Source organism: Siphateles boraxobius, unplaced genomic scaffold (assembly GCF_051911475.1).
Source record: "Siphateles boraxobius isolate OS27281-9 unplaced genomic scaffold, OSU_SipBor_1 22, whole genome shotgun sequence".
Lineage (NCBI taxonomy): Eukaryota > Metazoa > Chordata > Actinopteri > Cypriniformes > Leuciscidae > Siphateles > Siphateles boraxobius.
Genome location: NW_027508833.1, coordinates 30554709 through 30572332, shown reverse-complemented (window position 1 = coordinate 30572332; position 17624 = coordinate 30554709). Strand labels below are relative to the sequence as shown.

Genomic DNA, 17624 nt, shown 5'->3' with positions numbered 1-17624 from the left:
GACAGAGATACAATCGTTATTAACCCCACATAAACATTAATCAATGCACATAGAGTTCAACAAATAGGAGGAACACTGAAGCTTAAAAGTGCTTGCTTTAGAAAATTATTCTCACACAATTTATTAAAATAGATATTTTAGGGCTAAGTAAGCATTACAATCCCTGTAGACTTAAGATTTGAATTTTCATGACAGTGAACCCATGAAGATTCACATTAAGAGACATATTTTTCTGTATGCACTGTGTTTATTGGCTTAGAAATAAAACTCATGTCATAAAGCATAACTTACAGGTAAACAGTGAAACTAAAATTGACAAACTCTCCTCTCACTGAGCCTCATTTATGAAAATAGCAGAATGAATGTCTTCATTTTGTAAACCCATTCTTTGATAAAACTGCCACATTCAATCAACGTCACAATTAAAGAATGGTTTCACAAATTGCTTCTGCATGTTAAGTACATCTTCAATGCAAAATGTCACAATAAATTATACCCCCTCATGACTTGAATATACAGAAAGTACAGTTAGACGTGTTTAACCAAAAATTCCACCCACCGCAAACATGCTCAAATTGACATATACAAATGCTCTTTTCACTAAGTTGATCTAAACCTGTAGCAGAGAACTGCACTGTTAAATTTGTCAACTTAACACAGATCCCAGGTCAGTGCTAATATTGTAAGCATGATCTGAAACGGGTTTTTGTGTATGTTTTCTCATTTGAGAATTTCCTGTTTGGTTTTTCCTTCAAAATGTTTGCTTTATTCATTTATAACAGTTTGTCTCCTGTCCGACCCATGGTACCTCCTCTCCCACAGCTTCAGACAACTTTCTATCTGTTACAATAGCAACTTCATACTGGTCCATGGTAGCCCTTGCAGCCTTTTTCAACAAAGGAGGAGGAGGGCCACTGGGTGGGCAGTAATCATGGCAACAGTCAGGGTGATTACTTAGTATTTTCCAGCACGGTTTGGCATCGTGGGCAGAGGCAGTCTGGCTCATCTGCTGTGTATCGCCGACATCTCGGACAGCGTGCGAGAGTGGTGGGCATCGCGGCTACGCTGTATGAACTCTCTTCACGGATCATTCCCCCTACCGAACACACAGATGAGCAGAGCAATACCCAATTACTTTAGAGTTCTGTAATATTTTTAGGAATTAAAAACAATCTTAGTTATCTGTTTCCGAAGTAAAGGCAAGTTTAGTTTAACTGCTTCTAAATTAAAACCAAATGTTGCCAATTCTGTCTAAACCTGTGATTCTCAACTTAAATGACTTTAATCCCCAGCATAGTCCAACACAACATTCAAAGCACCTACCCAATATATAAGGCAAGATATACATACAATTATTTATATATTTGTTTTAATTATAAGTCATTTGAAGTTAAGAACTTGTGTTGGAAAATGTTTGATGGAGAATGAAATGTTTACTTAGAGTGGCAAAGAAGGTGTTTTAAGAAGATGTATACTTTTGTTAATTCTTTAATCAGTTTAACTTAGTTCCTGCCTTTGCTTAGGAAGAATATGCTTATGTTTCAATAAAGAAATGATGTAATGACCTGCAATGTATTTTAAAACAGCAAGGAAACTAAAATGTGCAAAAAACGTGCAGACGAGAATGCTCGGACATAACGTCATGTACATTGTGAAAGCTATCTATATGCATACCAGGTGATCAGATCAGTTTCCATTTAATAAACGTTTATCATTTATCACAACATCATCAAAAAAAGAAACAGTCATACGATTAGCTTAGATGATTATAACCAATCACCAGAATAGTATAACTAATAACAGTGGAGAAAACTTTTGTAACATTTTTTTTTTTTTTTTTAACCTAGCTGCAGAGTGTATTTTGCTGTTTGGAGATTCTCTTGGTTGTTGTGACTGAGTGCTCCCAGTCGACTGTCAATAAAACTTTGTTCCTGCAAAGGGCAACTTGGAAGTGGTGTCATATGCTGCAGATTGGAACTAGAAGTGCTAAAGATTTAAGCACTGAAAGTTTTGGACGAAAACTCTGAGGTTAGTTTTCGTAAAGTTTTATTTATAAACACTGGGTAATGTATATCAGAAGAAAAGCACCTCACCTTCCAGGTTGATGAGGAAGTTTCCTGTGCTTGTGACAGAATCTGATGGCAAATCCCGCGGGAGAGAGTTTGTCAGAGTCGTGCGTGAGGCCATCATGAGCTCTGTCAGCTGAGAGCAGGTGGAAGTGGGCTCCTCTTGAAGAGACTGGAAGAAAAGGGTGGAGGAAAAAACAACTTATAAAATGTAGTCGCGAGCAAATGAAGCACAAATTGTTATCTATTTAAAGTATCTATTATCTCTATTCATACCAATACAAAGGTTTGTTATTAAGTGCAATACATATTTTAATTTGAATAAATGGCTGTTAATGTGTTCAGACAGACAAACATTTGCATGTGGTCAATGTGACATTTCTTTATGCAGGTGTTCTAATTTCTTTTCCATTACACTGTGAAGAAAACTCCCCATCCAATAAGATTTGTGCTTTTTGTCACAAACCCAGAGCCGCTGCTGTTACAAAAAACTATCACATGATGGTAAATAAATAAATCTGAATGGCTGTTTGAAAACATGTAAATGCTGTTTAATTTCTTTCATCCTTTGTGAAAATTGGGTCAGATTCGGAAATTTGTGTACAGGGTTACCATGGTATTTTTGCATGTATATAAGTACCACATACTGTCAGAACAAGAGTTTTCTGTCTGTCTGCCATTTGTTATGATTTGGTCTTAACCAGGTGTATCAAACTCCTGGATGGCCACTGTCCTGCAGAATTTAGTGCCAAGCAGCTCTAAAACAGCTGCCAAGAAGTTTCTAGTAATCCTGAAGACATTGATTAGCTCGTTCATGTGGGTTGGAGCTCAAATCTGAAGGACAGTGGCCCTACAGCAACTGAGTTCGACACTCCTGCTCTAAACAGACAAATCGCAAGCAAAAATCGGAATGAATTTCTGTGCCGAACATTAGTGTTGTTGTGAACAGGCTTTAAAATCCATGATGTACCTCCATGATTTCAAAGAACAGGCCGGGTTCAATGGCAATGATGAGGTCATACTCAGGAGCGTTACGTCCCGGAATAGACGACAGGAAGGAATCTCTGATAGCACATGCGCCCTCTACAGCTTCCTCCAGTCCTGGCTTCCGCCACACTGAATCGGTCTTAATCCAGCCACTACGAAACAAAGTGTCCCCCTCTACAGACAAAGAGAGAGGTGAGAAGCATTACAGTGAGGTAGCCAGTCTGTAGCCGTACAGCATCAGTTGCATGAAAATTGGGTGAGTACCATCATGTCCAGGAGAGTGCAGGTACACCTCCTCAGCGAGGTGAGGGAGGATAGGAGCGATAGAGCGACTCACTCCATCCAGAATCTCTTCTAGAACCGTTTGACACGACCTCCGACCAAGGGAGTCCTCAGGGTCACAATAAAGCCTGAGAGAGAGACAGTGAGTGAGACGTTTTGCTACGGAGCATAAAAAATGATTTAATTTCAAACAGAAGTTACCGATCTTTAATGATGCTGAAATAGAAGTTGGATAATTCTCTAGTGATGAAGGATTGCAGCAGGCGGATGACGCGGCCGTTGTCAAACTCATTGTAGGCATCAGTTACCTACAGCACACACAAATACGTGTCACGTGACCGACAGCAGTGCACAGCTTGGTTTAAGCCCAGCCCGTACAAACATTGTAACCTGTTAACATTCAGACTCACCTTCATGCTGAAATCTCTGAGCAGGTGTAGCATGTACTGATCTATGTAGTGCATTAGTTTAGTGTCCACAGCCTGGGAACGAGGATCAAAACCCTGGAGATTCCCCAAGAGAAACTTCAGTGTGTTCCTCAGCTGGGGACAGAGAATAGCTGGTTAATGAGAGGTCATTAGCTCATAAACACTTTGATACTTACTCTATACTTACTGTTCAAAAATTTGTGGTCAGTATATGTTTTAGAAAAATGTATTTTAAACTTACAAAGGCTGCATTTGTTTTAGATTAAAACACACTAAAAACATACTATTGTGAAACACTACAATTTAAAATGACTTTTCTATTTGAATATAGTTATAGTAGCCATTACTCCAGTCTTTAGTGTCACATGATCCTTCAAAAATCATTCTAATATGCTGATTTGGTGCTCAAGAAACATTTTTTATTATTAACAAGGTTGAACAGTTGTGCTGCTTAATATTTTTTATGTAAACTGTGACATTTTTTTCCAGGATTCTTTGATAAACAGAAAGATAAAAAAGATCAGTGTTTTGAAAGAAATCTTTGTAACATTATAAATGTCTTTACTATATCTTTTGATCAATTTGATGCATCCTTGATTACAGACCTTACTAAAACTTTAGAACAGTAGCGTATATGTAAGAATCGCAAAGTGAACTCAAAATTTCAAAAGCATTGACTGGCAGCTAATTACTGCAACAATTTATCTGATTTGATATGTGCCAGACCTTGTTGATGCTGTCTTTAGCAGCGTTCAGTGTGTTCGGTCCGATCTGAACCTCAGAAAACACGTTCGACTCGGCAACCCACCATCTCAAAACATCAGCACCATATGGAGGACAGGCAGACAAGTCCTGAGAGAGAGGAATTGATGTTTGAAAACACTGACTGGATGACATTTAATTCTAGCATTGGTTGATCGTAACTCACCTTCCCTCCATTAATAACAACATCTGGGTCGACCACGTTGCCCACAGACTTAGACATTTTTTCTCCTCTCTCACTCACAGCAAATCCATGGACCACTAGAGTTCTGAAACACACACAGAAGGTGATTGGCATATTTTTTTACATATGTATTTGTCACATACACATACAAAGTTCTGTCATGAAACTATAGTTGGCGCAGGCTGTCCTTAACTCTATCTGCTAGCAATCACGTTGTTCTCTAAATGGCACGGCTGATTGGTTTCTGTTGCATCAGCAGCCAATGAGCTTGCTGCTCTACACTCAAATACTCTTCAGTGTTTGCTGTAGCAGCTTTCAGAAACCCTCCACCTTCCCCAGCTCCACCTGTAATGCATGCTATTTGAGCTGAAGCAGTAAATGCTCACAGCAGTGTGCCTGTGTATGTATTGGTAGTAGCAAGTCTCTGTACTTCCTCTGCAGCAGCAGCACCAATAAATACATTAACATTGCCATATCCATTACAATGCTAAACTCTTTTGTGACGATAGAAATGCATTTTTATTACTCACTTGTAAGGGGCTTTATTTCGTACAGCTACACTGGTGAGGAGCGACGACTGAAACCAACCGCCGATTTGATCTTTCCCCTCCACATACGAGTCTGCACGCGGGTCTGATTCTGAAAGAAATAGTGTGAGAGAGAAGTGACGTAACACTACAATGCAACAAAGGATACCAAAAGACTCAAGACAAGCAATCAACAATATACTTATTGATTTCTTAAATAACCAGAAATACATGTATTGATAAGGGCCACTTTGATGACTCACCCTGTAGTACAGCGGCCCATGAGGCACCGCTGTCAAACCAGATATCCAGGACATCTTCACCCCGCACATAATCAGATAGTGCACCTGCTTTACTCTGACAAAACACACAAACAATGTATAACTTATATTCAATTTTATTTCACTACTTTACATTTCATTTTGCACTAAAGAGTATTTGTGGCATAAACATACACTACCGTTCAAAAGTTTGGGGTCAGTAAGATGTAAAAAAAATAATAATAATAATAATAATGAGAAATTACACATTAAATTGATCAAAAGTAATAGTAAAGATATTTTAAAATGTTTTTTTTGAAGAATGCAAAAAAAAAGTCATCATTGATAATAATACAAAATTTTTCTTGTGTTGCAAATCAGCATATTAGAATGATTTCTGAAGGGTCATGTGACACTGAAAACTGGAGTATGGCTGCTGAAAATTCAGCTTTGCCATCGCAGGAATGATTTAATGACATTTTAAAATTGATTAAAATAAAAAACAGTAGTTCTTTTAAATTTTAAAATATTACTGTTTAACAGTATTTTTGATCAAATAAATGCAGACTTTGTGAGTATTAGAGACTTCTTTTATAAAAAATACCACCAAAAAAAAACAATCCTACCGACCCCAAACGTTTGAATGAAAATGTAGAGAAAAATACCTTCTGAAGAACCTCTGGAGTCAGAAATGTCTCCACTGGCTCCGCCCACCAGCTGTCACTTCCCTTCTCAGAGAAAACTTTAGCAATCTGTGTAACTGAATGTCTGAGAAAGAAAGAGCAAATTCTTAAACTTGTAGTTTATATGCCTTTCTTGAGTATGTCAATGACAGTGTAAGTATATACTTGTTTAAGAGTGGCTGTCCAGTCTCTTTATGGTAGAACACTGGGATGGGGACGCCCCAGCTCCTCTGCCGAGATATACACCAGTATGTTCTTCTGTCCAACATCGCCAACAAACTGGACCTAGCCGATTCGGGTATCACACGCACCTTCTGCAGTGCGTCCTATGCAAACACACTCACAGTTTATTTTCTGCAGAAAACATATAACTGGAAACTTACTAGGAAGTCTGTTTAATTTCAAATACTTCTAACAAAAGTAACTAAAAAAAGTCAAATAAATGCAAAATGTGCACTTACAAAAACATGTCCAGTTCAAGAAAAAGAACACGCGTTAAGTAACTTGACCATTTATTTGTGAGTGTGAGCTGTGCGCGCATATTTTACACACACACACACACGTAAAATATACGCTCACTTCTCTCACTCACAAATAAAAAGTTACTTTTAACGCACTTAACCCAATTAATAGTATTTTAGGAGGAATTTTTGTTGAATTGTCACATTATTTCAATGACAATTTTTATATAATTTCTAAGAGCTTTACTTGCATGCAGAAAGTCCTCCTGTTTTCCCCACATTACAGTAATGAGAATGATATTTTTTTCTCCATCATGGTAATGAGAATTTACTAGCTATGCAACAAAACAAAAAGAATAATAAATAAAAAAAATCTCACTGTGTAAAAAAGTCCTAAAAACATGCATAATTTACTTGAAACTAATTTAAAAATAAATATTTGGGGGTGAATTATGACCCATTAAGGCAGTATAAAAGCACCATTAGGAATACATTCTTCACATTACAGTAATGAGAACGAGATATATATAAATTAAGGTTTTGTGTGATATAACCCAGACATATTTTGATGGGTTTCATCCAGCTGATGCTGTAGAGAATATTGGCTCACCTTAGCTTTGTCTTTGAGGCTGCCTGTGTTGATAAACCACTGTTTACTGGCTCTGGTAACGACTGGCTGTTTACTCCTCCAGTCATACGGGTAACTGTGGACACAGTCCTCCTCCTTCACAACTGCACCCGCTGCCTGCAACATTGAGATTACTGCCCACACACACACACACATAAAACATTAGTTACTAACATGCATTTTCTTTTATCACACACACATATATATTTATATATATATATTCTCGCTTTCCTCCATCTATCCATCTCTTTCACTCTCACCTGTGGCATTGCCTTCAGTCATTACAGATTTATTCTGCAGTTCAGCCCCAGCAAGTTCTGTAAACCTGCCCTCTTCATCCACCATGCACTCCTAGAAAGAGAGAGAGACAGCAAGTTTAAAATCAACAACAACCCAAGATTCTTACAATTCCAATACAGGTGTGGGTGACGTACTACTGGCAGGTTAAAGTGCGTTGCAACAATGTAGTCCTCCATGCCATGAGCAGGAGCAGTGTGGACCAATCCAGTTCCCTTAGTCAAGGTCACATGATTAGCCGGCAACAAAGGCACTTCTTTTGAAGGAATTGTGGGATGCTGACAAACTCCGCCTTCAAGATCTGACCCTGGAGATAAGTGAAAGAGAGGCAGATAAATGCTTAGGCCAGTTCAGAAGGCATCATTTTGGCCAATAATAGTGGATCTACCTGCGAACGTAGCCAAACTCTCCAGATTTGTCCCCAGTATAGAGGCGAGGTTGTTCATGCGCTCTGTGGCCACTAGGAGTAGCTGCTCATTATCAGCTCGCTTCACTACAGAGTACCTGAGAAGAGGAAAAGCATGTGATCATGAACGTCTCCATGAAATCATATAATGTGCATCCTACAGATTCATAGGTGTGTGACTTACTGTACTTTGGGCATGTAACAAACTGCCTGATTGGCTGGAATAGTCCATGGCTGGGTCGTCCATATCAGAACAGAAACACGACCCCAACTTTCTAAATCACAGACGAAGATACTGACATCAGAAATAGCAACGTAACTTTAACTCTGTGTATGTGACCTGTATAAAGCACATGGCACAGGTATACACAGCATATACACACCTGCTATCAAAGCGAGTTTGGCTGGCAGGTTGAGCAGGGGGAAAGTTATGTACAGAGCACGGCTCACGTGTTCTGGATCATACTCCAGCTCAGCTTCTGCAAGAGCAGTCCTTTACAGAGGAGGATACAGCAGAAAAATATACCATATACCGACATTAACATATAAAACCTCAAAATCAAAGCTTTCTGTTAAGCTTTATTAAAGGTCTTTATGTAAGGCTGCAAACACTGAACTTCTACTACCTGGATGAAGGTGACCAGAAAACAGGCTTATAGTCCTGATAAATGAAACCCTGTACACAAAGATAGGAAGAGAAGGGGAAAGTGAGAATCTTTTCAATGACATGAGGGTGAGTACACAAACAGGTAAAATATATATTTTTAAAGAAATTAATACTTTCGGCCAGTAAGGATGAACTTTTTATCATTCGATGTTTCATCATTAAAGACAGAATGATCAAAAGTTAATGTTATCATTAAATAAAGGACAAAAAAAAAATTTAAATACTGTATTGCATGTGACGTTGCTGTGCTGTGCGGTCATGAAAGCTTATTTTGTATGCATTTTTAAGCATTGCTATTTTATAAAAAAAGTTATGTGAGAACTGAACTTATTGTTACTGAACTTAACTGAACTTAACCTTTTTGGGCTTGAACAGGTCAAATACACACAATTATGTCTCAGAATGCCTGGCTTTGCAAGTATCCACTGTCATTTATATCTTAAGTGAACGTAAACAGTTGAGTGTATCAGTATATTAGATCAGTGCATTCGGTGTTAAAGTGACAGCAGCCTAATAAACCGGTCACTAATGTTAATTAGCCACAACAAAAGAGGGAAAATAACTCACTGCTCTTGACTGAAGCACTTTTGTAACTTTAATAAGAATACATTTATATTTAATTTACACAGTGACAACTATACAGTGTTTTTTGTACAATTAATTACTTTATACACTATGTAGTACTTCTTATTTAATGCTTGAAGTTTTCAGGTAGGTCTATTTCATTTGTTTCTTTGTTCAATTGATGTTTTGGCCTATTGCTTGCAATTAGTTTCTTTGTTCTTATTTTATCACTGACAAGATTTTTGTCACATCGCCCACCCATAATTGCAGTATTTATTATAAAGGATTTATCCGTGCACATCATTATTATTTTTTTATCCATGTTTCCTCGTAATCTTTAATCGAAATAACTTCTCCCTCTTGCATCTATTCTCTTCTGTGATGATGTGTTTACTGGTGTGAGGGCGAGACAACCTGTCACTCACTTTAAATCACAGCAAAAGCAAACCACAACCATCCAACGATCCAATCAATAGCCAATGGACATAATCAAGTCTCAATCAAGCGTTTCTTGTACAAAAAAACCTTTTCACAAGGATATATGTTACAATAAGGAAAGAAAAGACTACTGCAACCTCTAGAATAAAAAACATTATAAATTGTTTTAAATTGTATAAATATTTCACAATATTGTTTCTTCATCGAGTAAATGCAGCCAGACCTCTTTAAAAAAAAATTTGAAACATCTTGCTCTTAACTCTTAATCTAACTAAACTTTTTGTTTGTAGATGAAATCCTCACATATGGAATGAAATCAAACATGTCAAGCTGTGTTGTACAGAAAGAGCTTCTCTCACCTTGTTGTGCATCTCCAGGAAGACTTTCAGCTGGGCCGCTTCATATTTCCCATCAAAGGTGTAATAACAATTGTCCCAGTCAGCCATCACGCCCCAGCGCTGGAATGCAGCACGCTGCCGAGAGATGGCCCTCTCTGCAAACTCCCGCGCTGGACGGAGAGACACAAAGGCAGTTTTTGATTTAAAGCAGAAGCAGAATAGCACATACGATTTTATTATTTTAACAAATGACTTTTTCACCAGAACATTCATTATATGTGACTTCCTGACCTTTCTGTCTGATCTGTAGAGGAGTCAGTCCACTGGTTCCCAGGTCTCCCAGTGCTTTGAGCTCAATGGGCAGCCCATGGCAGTCCCAGCCGGGCACATAGTGCACCAGCCTGCCTTTCATCACCTCGAAACGGTTCCGGATGTCTTTGAGGATCTGCATGATAGATCAAACAAAAATGCTAATGGTAGCATATTATGAAGCTCACGAGATCTTCTTTCATATAGGTTTAGGGATATTATTGTATACTATGAACTGACAGTATCTCACCTTATTGAGAGCGTGCCCAACATGCGGGTCCCCGTTGGCATACGGTGGTCCATCGTGAAGGCAGTACACTTTCTTCGCTTTTTTCTCTCTCTGCCATGTGTACAGCTGGTCAAAACCACATTTCTGTAGAACAACACAACAAAGTTCAAACATCATCACAAGACAAACCAGAGAGTTGTGGCTTCATTGAAGTGCAACAGATACTACTGTCATCTTAATCATTCAGGGTGATATAGGAACGTAACAAAACAGAATCGCTCAGTTTTAACAGCATGTGGCACTAGGTCCTGGATCTGACACTCTTACAGTACCTGTTGGATCTGGATCTCTCGCTCCAGAAGGTTTGGCCCGTTCACTTTCATGGGGAAGTCGGTGCGGGGCAGCAACACAGTGTCCCGGTACCGGCCCCCTGCGTCTCCGGAGCACAGACAGCGGAGTCCCCATCGAGCCACACCACCGAAACCTACTGCCGAACGCCGAACCAGCAGCATTAGGGACTCTGACAGGTGAGTTTCCGACCAGGATGAGAGTTTGTTATGGGACGTGACCTCCTCCTCCACATGGGCGGCACTCGATCTCAACCGGAATGATAGAAACGACGGAACTACGAAAGCCAGGAAGAGACATTCATTCACATAAAACGAAAACGCCTTTTTCACGTTGTGACTGCGGATTTGAAACGGAAGGGGGCGTTGTAGGGTCACTAATGAGGAGTTTGCGCTTGAGGGTAGCATTACGTTTGTCATAGTGAAGATCACACTCGAGTGGAAAAAAACAACTCTTTTATTTCAAAGTCATGTTCGATACACACATTTTAACACGATAACATTTTTTTTATAAATAATTATGATTAATTGAGTAAACCCTCCTGTAAACCGTAGCTCAAACAGTAGAGCAAGGTTCAATTTATATTAGGCTATGAACTGGTAAAAAAAAATATTTACCTTCATTGCAATAAGTTGCTTTGGATACGCATCTGCCAAATGCATAAATGTAAAACTAAGTTCCTTCACTCCATTATGGTAATTTTGAGGTAGCTTGTTACTAACAATAGAAAATGCTCTTAAAAGTCATTAAAGATTTGACAGGGAAAAGTTTGTAGCTAGGCAATAGGCTACACTACAGTTTGGGGCCAGTTGCATAAACAGATATTAAACTGTATCTTATTAATTCCGTAATCTGTATTCAAAACGTAAGCTCATTTTGTAATATGTTTTAAACAAAACACTATAATTTTTTGATTCACTTGTGCTGAGTAGCCTATAGGCTAGTGTAGACTAGGCCTACTGTTTTGTCAATGTACGATATCTTAACAGAAAGCGCACGAGAGGTCCTCAGGCACTCTGAACCTTGAAGTAGGCTATATTTTATTATTTTTTTGTTATTATTACAAATATTATTAATAGTGATATTTAGTTATACCAAGACTTTAATAGTAATTTAAAAGGGTGCTTTGTAACAGTTTATTAGGAACACGTGAAATCGGATTTGGAGATCTCCAAGAGACTGAAGGAGAGGCGAGTTCTCCTCCCCCTTTTGGAGATCTCACCTGCAGCTACATTTATTTATGTATTTATTTATTTTTCTTTTTTCTTTCTTTCTCACCTGCAGCTAAATCTATTTATGGGGCATCTCCTGCCTCGTTGTCATGGGCGGGTGTTTTTGACGTCACTTAAGAATAAAAGTTTCTGGCCTGCCCTTTCACTGAGCACAGACCCAGACAGGTCCAGCAGTAAACTTCTCTGGAAGACAACACAGGCACAAAAATGAATAAAATGTGGATATTGTGCTTTGCGGTGCTGATCATAACCATACCATTTTCAACTCAGGTAGGCACTATGATTTTTTTCTCTCCATATATTCTCTTAGGTTTTTAGAAGAGGATAGAAGGATTTGTACACTAACTGTTTACTGTGTTCATGTTTTTCATAGTAAGCATCTGTATAATTAATTACAATAGTGATAGCAAAGTGAAGTCACACTGTCACACTTCTGAAGTCACACTGTAACATGTGAGCACTTTTTTCTGACTTTCTTCATGTATGGTTTAGGATCAGTCCACAGACAAAAGTGTATCAGGCCACGCGTCTTCCACAAATTCCAGCGCTGTAGGATTGGGTCCTGTGCCCACCACACTGTACATGCTGATCCCAGCAGCCACCCTGAGCTTCATCCACAGTAGATCCTGATGGATGGAGAGTGTTCGCCATAGACGACCAAGACTGAGACAGTGGCGAAATGGACAGCCTTTACCCAAGGAGCAAACTTTTCCACAATTCATAAAGATATAACGTACAATAGCTCATTTTAAAATGGATTTTTAACTAATGAAAATGAATACAAACACCTTCTGCCTGCAACCCCAGAGGGTCCTCCATCTGAAGCTCACCCTTGGGCTCTTTGTCATGTCTCAAAGACACTGTTTTAGGGAGGGCTCACATCAATGGCAACTTCTCTTGGAAGAGTTTGTTTCTCCTATGCTCAGTATATATGATTATAAGGTCAAGCAGGTTAAAAAAACTCCAATACTTAAATCAGTAATTACTGCATTTAAAATAACAGACAGATTTCCATTTCTATAATGATATTGTATACTAAAGATTTTACTATATGAATATGATCAATGTAATCCATCTCAGAATGTGTCTGTACTGTATGCACAATTAAAGTGAATGATTATATTTTTTCTATGTCATCTTTTATTAAATTTGATATTAGTGTGTCTTCTCTTAACACAGAGTATTAGTAATGCTTTAGATTCTAGTATGTAGGGTACAGAAAAAGGAATATAGATCGAGATGTATTAGATCATTTAGTGTATTTGACTATTTGAAAGCACAACTTTTATTTTGAAATCTTCTCAGACAGATATGAAGGCACCTTACAGAGGATGTGATCCTCCTCCAAAAAAAACTGGTGGGCAGGTGTTTAAACACCTCAAACGTCAATCTCTGTGAGAATAAAACTCCCCTCCCGCATCACTGAACACAGACTCTCTGCCCCACAGAAAAGGTCTCTGGAAGAAGAAGGTATAAAAATGAATAAAATATTGATATTGTGCCTTGGGATACTGATTATAACCTTATCCTTTTCAACTCAGCAGGTAGGCAATATGATTTGTTCATCTCTTGCATAAGAAGTTTTTCTAGCATTTGTCCCATCTCTCATTTATCTTTGATCATTTTGTTAATTAATTTTGAATAACCTTTGATACATTTGGTAATAATTTGTTGTATGTGCATGCAAAATGTAGATTATACTAGAAAGGTGTCAACAGTTCTCTTTATAATGTGTAAAAGCAGAAGCTTTGATCTTTTGACGGAGTGGATTTACTTTTTACTACTTAACAATATAGTGTCTGTTAATGTTACTAATATTGGTTAAAAAATATACCAACAACAATAATAATAAGCCTACCATACAAAGTGCATTTTCAAGCAGCTTCTCCAAATAAACATTAATATAACATACACTGTTAAAAAAAAAGGGACTGGTAACCTAAAAACCTAAGGTGCTGTGGTAACATTAAAATTAACTGGCTTTTTTTTTAAACGAAAATATTGTTAAATATAGCAAAATCAACCCGACTAGACTTGGTGACAGCAACAAACATTATTTATAATGGTCAGATCAGGCAGAAATTGTTCTTTAAGTTAACTGCACATTTTTAACAGTGTACATTAAATGTACAATAATCTGCTTGCATATTCTGATTTTTCTTTCATGTTGGTGTAGGTCAGCACTTTAAACGCCACCACTAAACCAAATGATGTTACTGCTGCGACCGGCACTGCAGGATTGGGTCCGTGGCCCACCTCGCTGTGCCTGCTGATCCCAGCCATTCTGGCCTTCATCCACAGTAGATCCTAAACTGGCTGGAGAATGTTGAGATCAACGAGATGAAAAGCCAGTCACATGAAGAACCAACTTTTCCACAATTCGTGAATATAGACGCACAGAGGAGAGAAAGATGCCACAACAACTTGTAATTGTTTTTTTATTTTTTATAAAAACTTGGAATTTAAAGGAAATTAGCCATTGCATACTGTACCGAGGGTCCTCCAAACCCCAACAAAACCACACAGTTGGGCTCTCAGTTGCGTTTTGTCCTCATCGAGTCAGTTTTACATAGGGCTCACTTCTATTGTAATCTGACCACTGTAATGCATTTCCTCCACAATGTTTTTGTAATGATTGTGAGTAGCTATCAATTGTAATAATTAAGAATGTGTCTATATGCACAATTAAAGTGGTTGATTGTATATGTTTGCGTGTCATCTTTTATCCAAATTCATATTAGTGTTTGTTTAAAAAAATGCTATAATAAGTTCATGCTTTTAGAATCCAGTATTACACTGATATTGTTAAAGTAGTCAGTTTCATCTTGGCTTTAAAGCAGACTGTCCCTTTTTGGGCCAAGGAAAGAAGGGGCAAGTATGCATTATTTCAGTTTTAACACTGAAAAGGTATGTTACAAAACCCCTTTAGTTCCTACACTTCTTTCTCTCCATCCAGATAGACGCATACTACTCTTCCATTTTCTTATAGTACACGTAAGCTAAATTAAGCAATTTTAAACACGAGTTTCTGTTACTGTATTTTAGAGAATAAGGTCATTTTTGAGATGCTAATGTCTTTTTGCCACTGATGTAATGGTATACAGTAAGTGAGAACTCACCCGAAACTCAAACAGGGAACTTGGCTCGTGTATTCTAGAAGTGTCTAAAACAGCCTATCAATGGACATTCCTAGATGCACTCAATAAAAGATGTTTGGTCAATAAAAGTGAGTCTTTATTCTCTGAGGTTTCAATTACCGTGGGCCATTTCAATTAAAGACTGTAATGTTCCTCATAACGATTCCATAGGGGCCAAAGGGATGGTGAACAGAATGACTAAGCTGTGTTGAATATTTACTGTTAACATCATACATATGTGCTGCTCATAAACAAGTAAGGATGTGGTATGATTTCCAGTGTATTTAACCCCTGATTTGTAGAGTAGATATGGAAACAAACAACAGCTACAGAGCCTTCAACGTGAGTAGATTCTAGGTTGATATGGTTGTGTTCAAGGAAAACAATCTTTTAATTTTGTTCAAAAACTCTGTTTTTGAGTCTGATCACCACGATCTGAAATGCTCTTGAGGAGGAACCATAACAATAAGGGTGTTTTTGTCCCTGAGGTGAGAGCACAGACAAGAAGCTAAACATTCTGCTCATCAACAGATCGAGATGACGTGAATGAGAGCGTCTGCAACCTTCCCTCTGTCTCTCTGAAGCTACTGTATATCTTTCAGTCTGTTGTGTAAACATTAAGGCGGAACACTGTTTGTGTTGACTGAAGCTATCGATGATGAGCCTTTATTCAATTCAGAGAGCCATTACACCAGTAGTTCTGCTTTGGCTCCTTTGTCACCGAATATACCTCACGAGACCCCCTGCCACAACGGGCCCCTATAGGTCACCTCATATTGCCCTAGGATGGGATAGTCCAGCTTATTTCTTTACTTGCAGAGATTCCCTCTTTCTCTTTTTGTATAACCTACCAATCAAAATATCTGAAAAAGAAGTGAAAATTTATATGGTTGCTTTGTGGTTAGAGTAATTGTAAACAGAAACCCACCCATAACCAAATCATTTAAAACGCTCAGGCGGTGTGTGTTTATACAAAAACCCACAGCAGAGGCTCATAGTCAATCTTACAATCAGAGAACGTCTCAGTTAAAGTCTGTTTACACCAAGGATGATAGCTGTAATAACTAAAACTATGAAGTTTTAATAATCATTCTGATTCTATGAGAGCTGTAATGAAAACGACACAGAGGAGCGATTTCATTGGAATCACTTTCATAACATCTTTTTTTCCAACTGATGAACAATGAGACCGTTGACTTATGTTAATAAGTCATTTAATGTTAAATGGGTGAATCCAACAGCCTTTTTCTTCTGAATTAGCAAGGCCAGGCTGCAGCTAAAGTCTGACAAACACTATATTAACACAGGTGGTAAAGAGAAACAATAATTTAAATGAAAAGCCATCAAATGTGAATTGTCACAGAGGGAATTCTAGGAATGTCACTTTACAGCTTTTCAATTTCAATTTTACTTCCAAAAATGGTACAGACGTAAGGTTAGATCTATTTGTTTTCCCCCGTAAATTGTAAGGGAATTTACCGTTAACCAATTAACAGATTTTAACAGTAGCATTTTTACAGTACAGTCATCAGTTTTACAAATTAAATACAAGCATTTAGTGAAATTTCGTGAGCAAAAAAAGGTCTATTATCTATTGCGTAGCAATGTATGAAGCCCACATGTATGGATTTTGCCTGCAATATTTGACCATGCAACGAAACATGTGACTGCACTGCACATTTACTGGAGAGGAAGCGGAGCTTATCGGTTCTGTTAAACATCCAAAGGGTCATCATGGTGTTATGACCAGGGCTGCTGTTTTCATATTTCCCTAATTGACATATTATTTAAAAGAAGAATTTGATCACCATCTATTCAGAATGAAGGAATGATACACGCATCGAAGTGACGTCTAGAGATATTACAGCACTGATGTCATTGATGGAAGTTCTTTTTGTTTCAGCCTATTGAAACTTAGGATCTAATTTGAGTCTGTTTGAGAAAAGAAGAGCAAAAAAGCAGTGAGACATGGTAAAACTGTCAAAGAGAGTTGTTTAAAGCTACCATAGATTTAAAATTGACAAAAACAATTTAATGGAATGTTGCAGTAATTATTCTAAATGATTTAACTGTGCACATAATTTTTTGCCCCCATAAACTTTAGTCAAAATAAAATCCCCTCTTCTCTTCTTTGATATCACGTTTTTTGGCACAAGGGCGGGGCAACCTGTCACTCATATGACATCATGACAATGGCAAACCACAACAATCTAACCATTCCAATTCTAAATAGAAAAAAGTCCCGCCCAAAATTGTTTCTTGTTTGAGAAGCGTTTTCACTAAGGCATACGTCACAATATATGTCACAAAACCTCTTACATAAAAAAGCCAAAAAACACTTTTGAAAGTTGCGAGTTGTGAAAATGCCATGATCTAGGACCTTTATACAGT

General features: G+C 37.9%; 1 protein-coding gene and 2 long non-coding RNA genes across 3 annotated transcripts; 2 read left to right on the top strand and 1 right to left on the bottom strand.

Annotated features, from left to right (window-relative positions):
• Window positions 1–227: 227 nt before the first annotated feature.
• On the bottom strand, window positions 228–11199 carry iars2 (isoleucyl-tRNA synthetase 2, mitochondrial). The gene is made up of 23 exons (XM_077239629.1): window positions 10849–11199; window positions 10538–10660; window positions 10270–10423; window positions 10000–10148; window positions 8598–8647; window positions 8355–8464; window positions 8156–8246; window positions 7954–8069; window positions 7703–7872; window positions 7529–7619; window positions 7251–7402; window positions 6345–6505; window positions 6162–6264; window positions 5500–5593; window positions 5240–5348; window positions 4692–4794; window positions 4490–4615; window positions 3746–3877; window positions 3537–3643; window positions 3318–3463; window positions 3037–3227; window positions 2094–2238; window positions 228–1096 (listed from the first exon to the last, which is right to left on the bottom strand). The coding sequence occupies exons 1-23, from the start codon at window positions 11026–11028 to the stop codon at window positions 951–953; spliced, it is 2949 nt and encodes a 982-aa protein (XP_077095744.1). The 5' UTR covers window positions 11029–11199; the 3' UTR covers window positions 228–950.
• A 962-nt stretch (window positions 11200–12161) lies between these two features.
• LOC143747130 (uncharacterized) lies at window positions 12162–13218 on the top strand. Its single transcript, XR_013206675.1, has 2 exons — window positions 12162–12366; window positions 12595–13218. It is a non-coding gene; the product is annotated as an uncharacterized LOC143747130 (long non-coding RNA).
• Window positions 13219–13315: 97 nt separating this feature from the next.
• LOC143747128 (uncharacterized) lies at window positions 13316–14799 on the top strand. The gene is made up of 2 exons (XR_013206674.1): window positions 13316–13640; window positions 14273–14799. It is a non-coding gene; the product is annotated as an uncharacterized LOC143747128 (long non-coding RNA).
• The last annotated feature ends 2825 nt before the right edge of the window (window positions 14800–17624 follow it).

What these genes read in the sequence shown, in the direction of transcription:
- iars2 (XM_077239629.1), bottom strand. Translation starts at nt 11,028, where the DNA reads ATGCTGCTGGTTCGGCGTTCGGCAGTAGGTTTCGGTGGTGTGGCTCGA. An exon ending in TTGGGCACGCTCTCAATAAG is followed by an intron (nt 10,424 to 10,537) that starts GTGAGATACTGT and finishes TCTATCATGCAG; the next exon opens with ATCCTCAAAGACATCCGGAA. An exon ending in ATGGGCCGCTGTACTACAGG is followed by an intron (nt 5,349 to 5,499) that starts GTGAGTCATCAA and finishes TATTTCTTTCAG; the next exon opens with AATCAGACCCGCGTGCAGAC.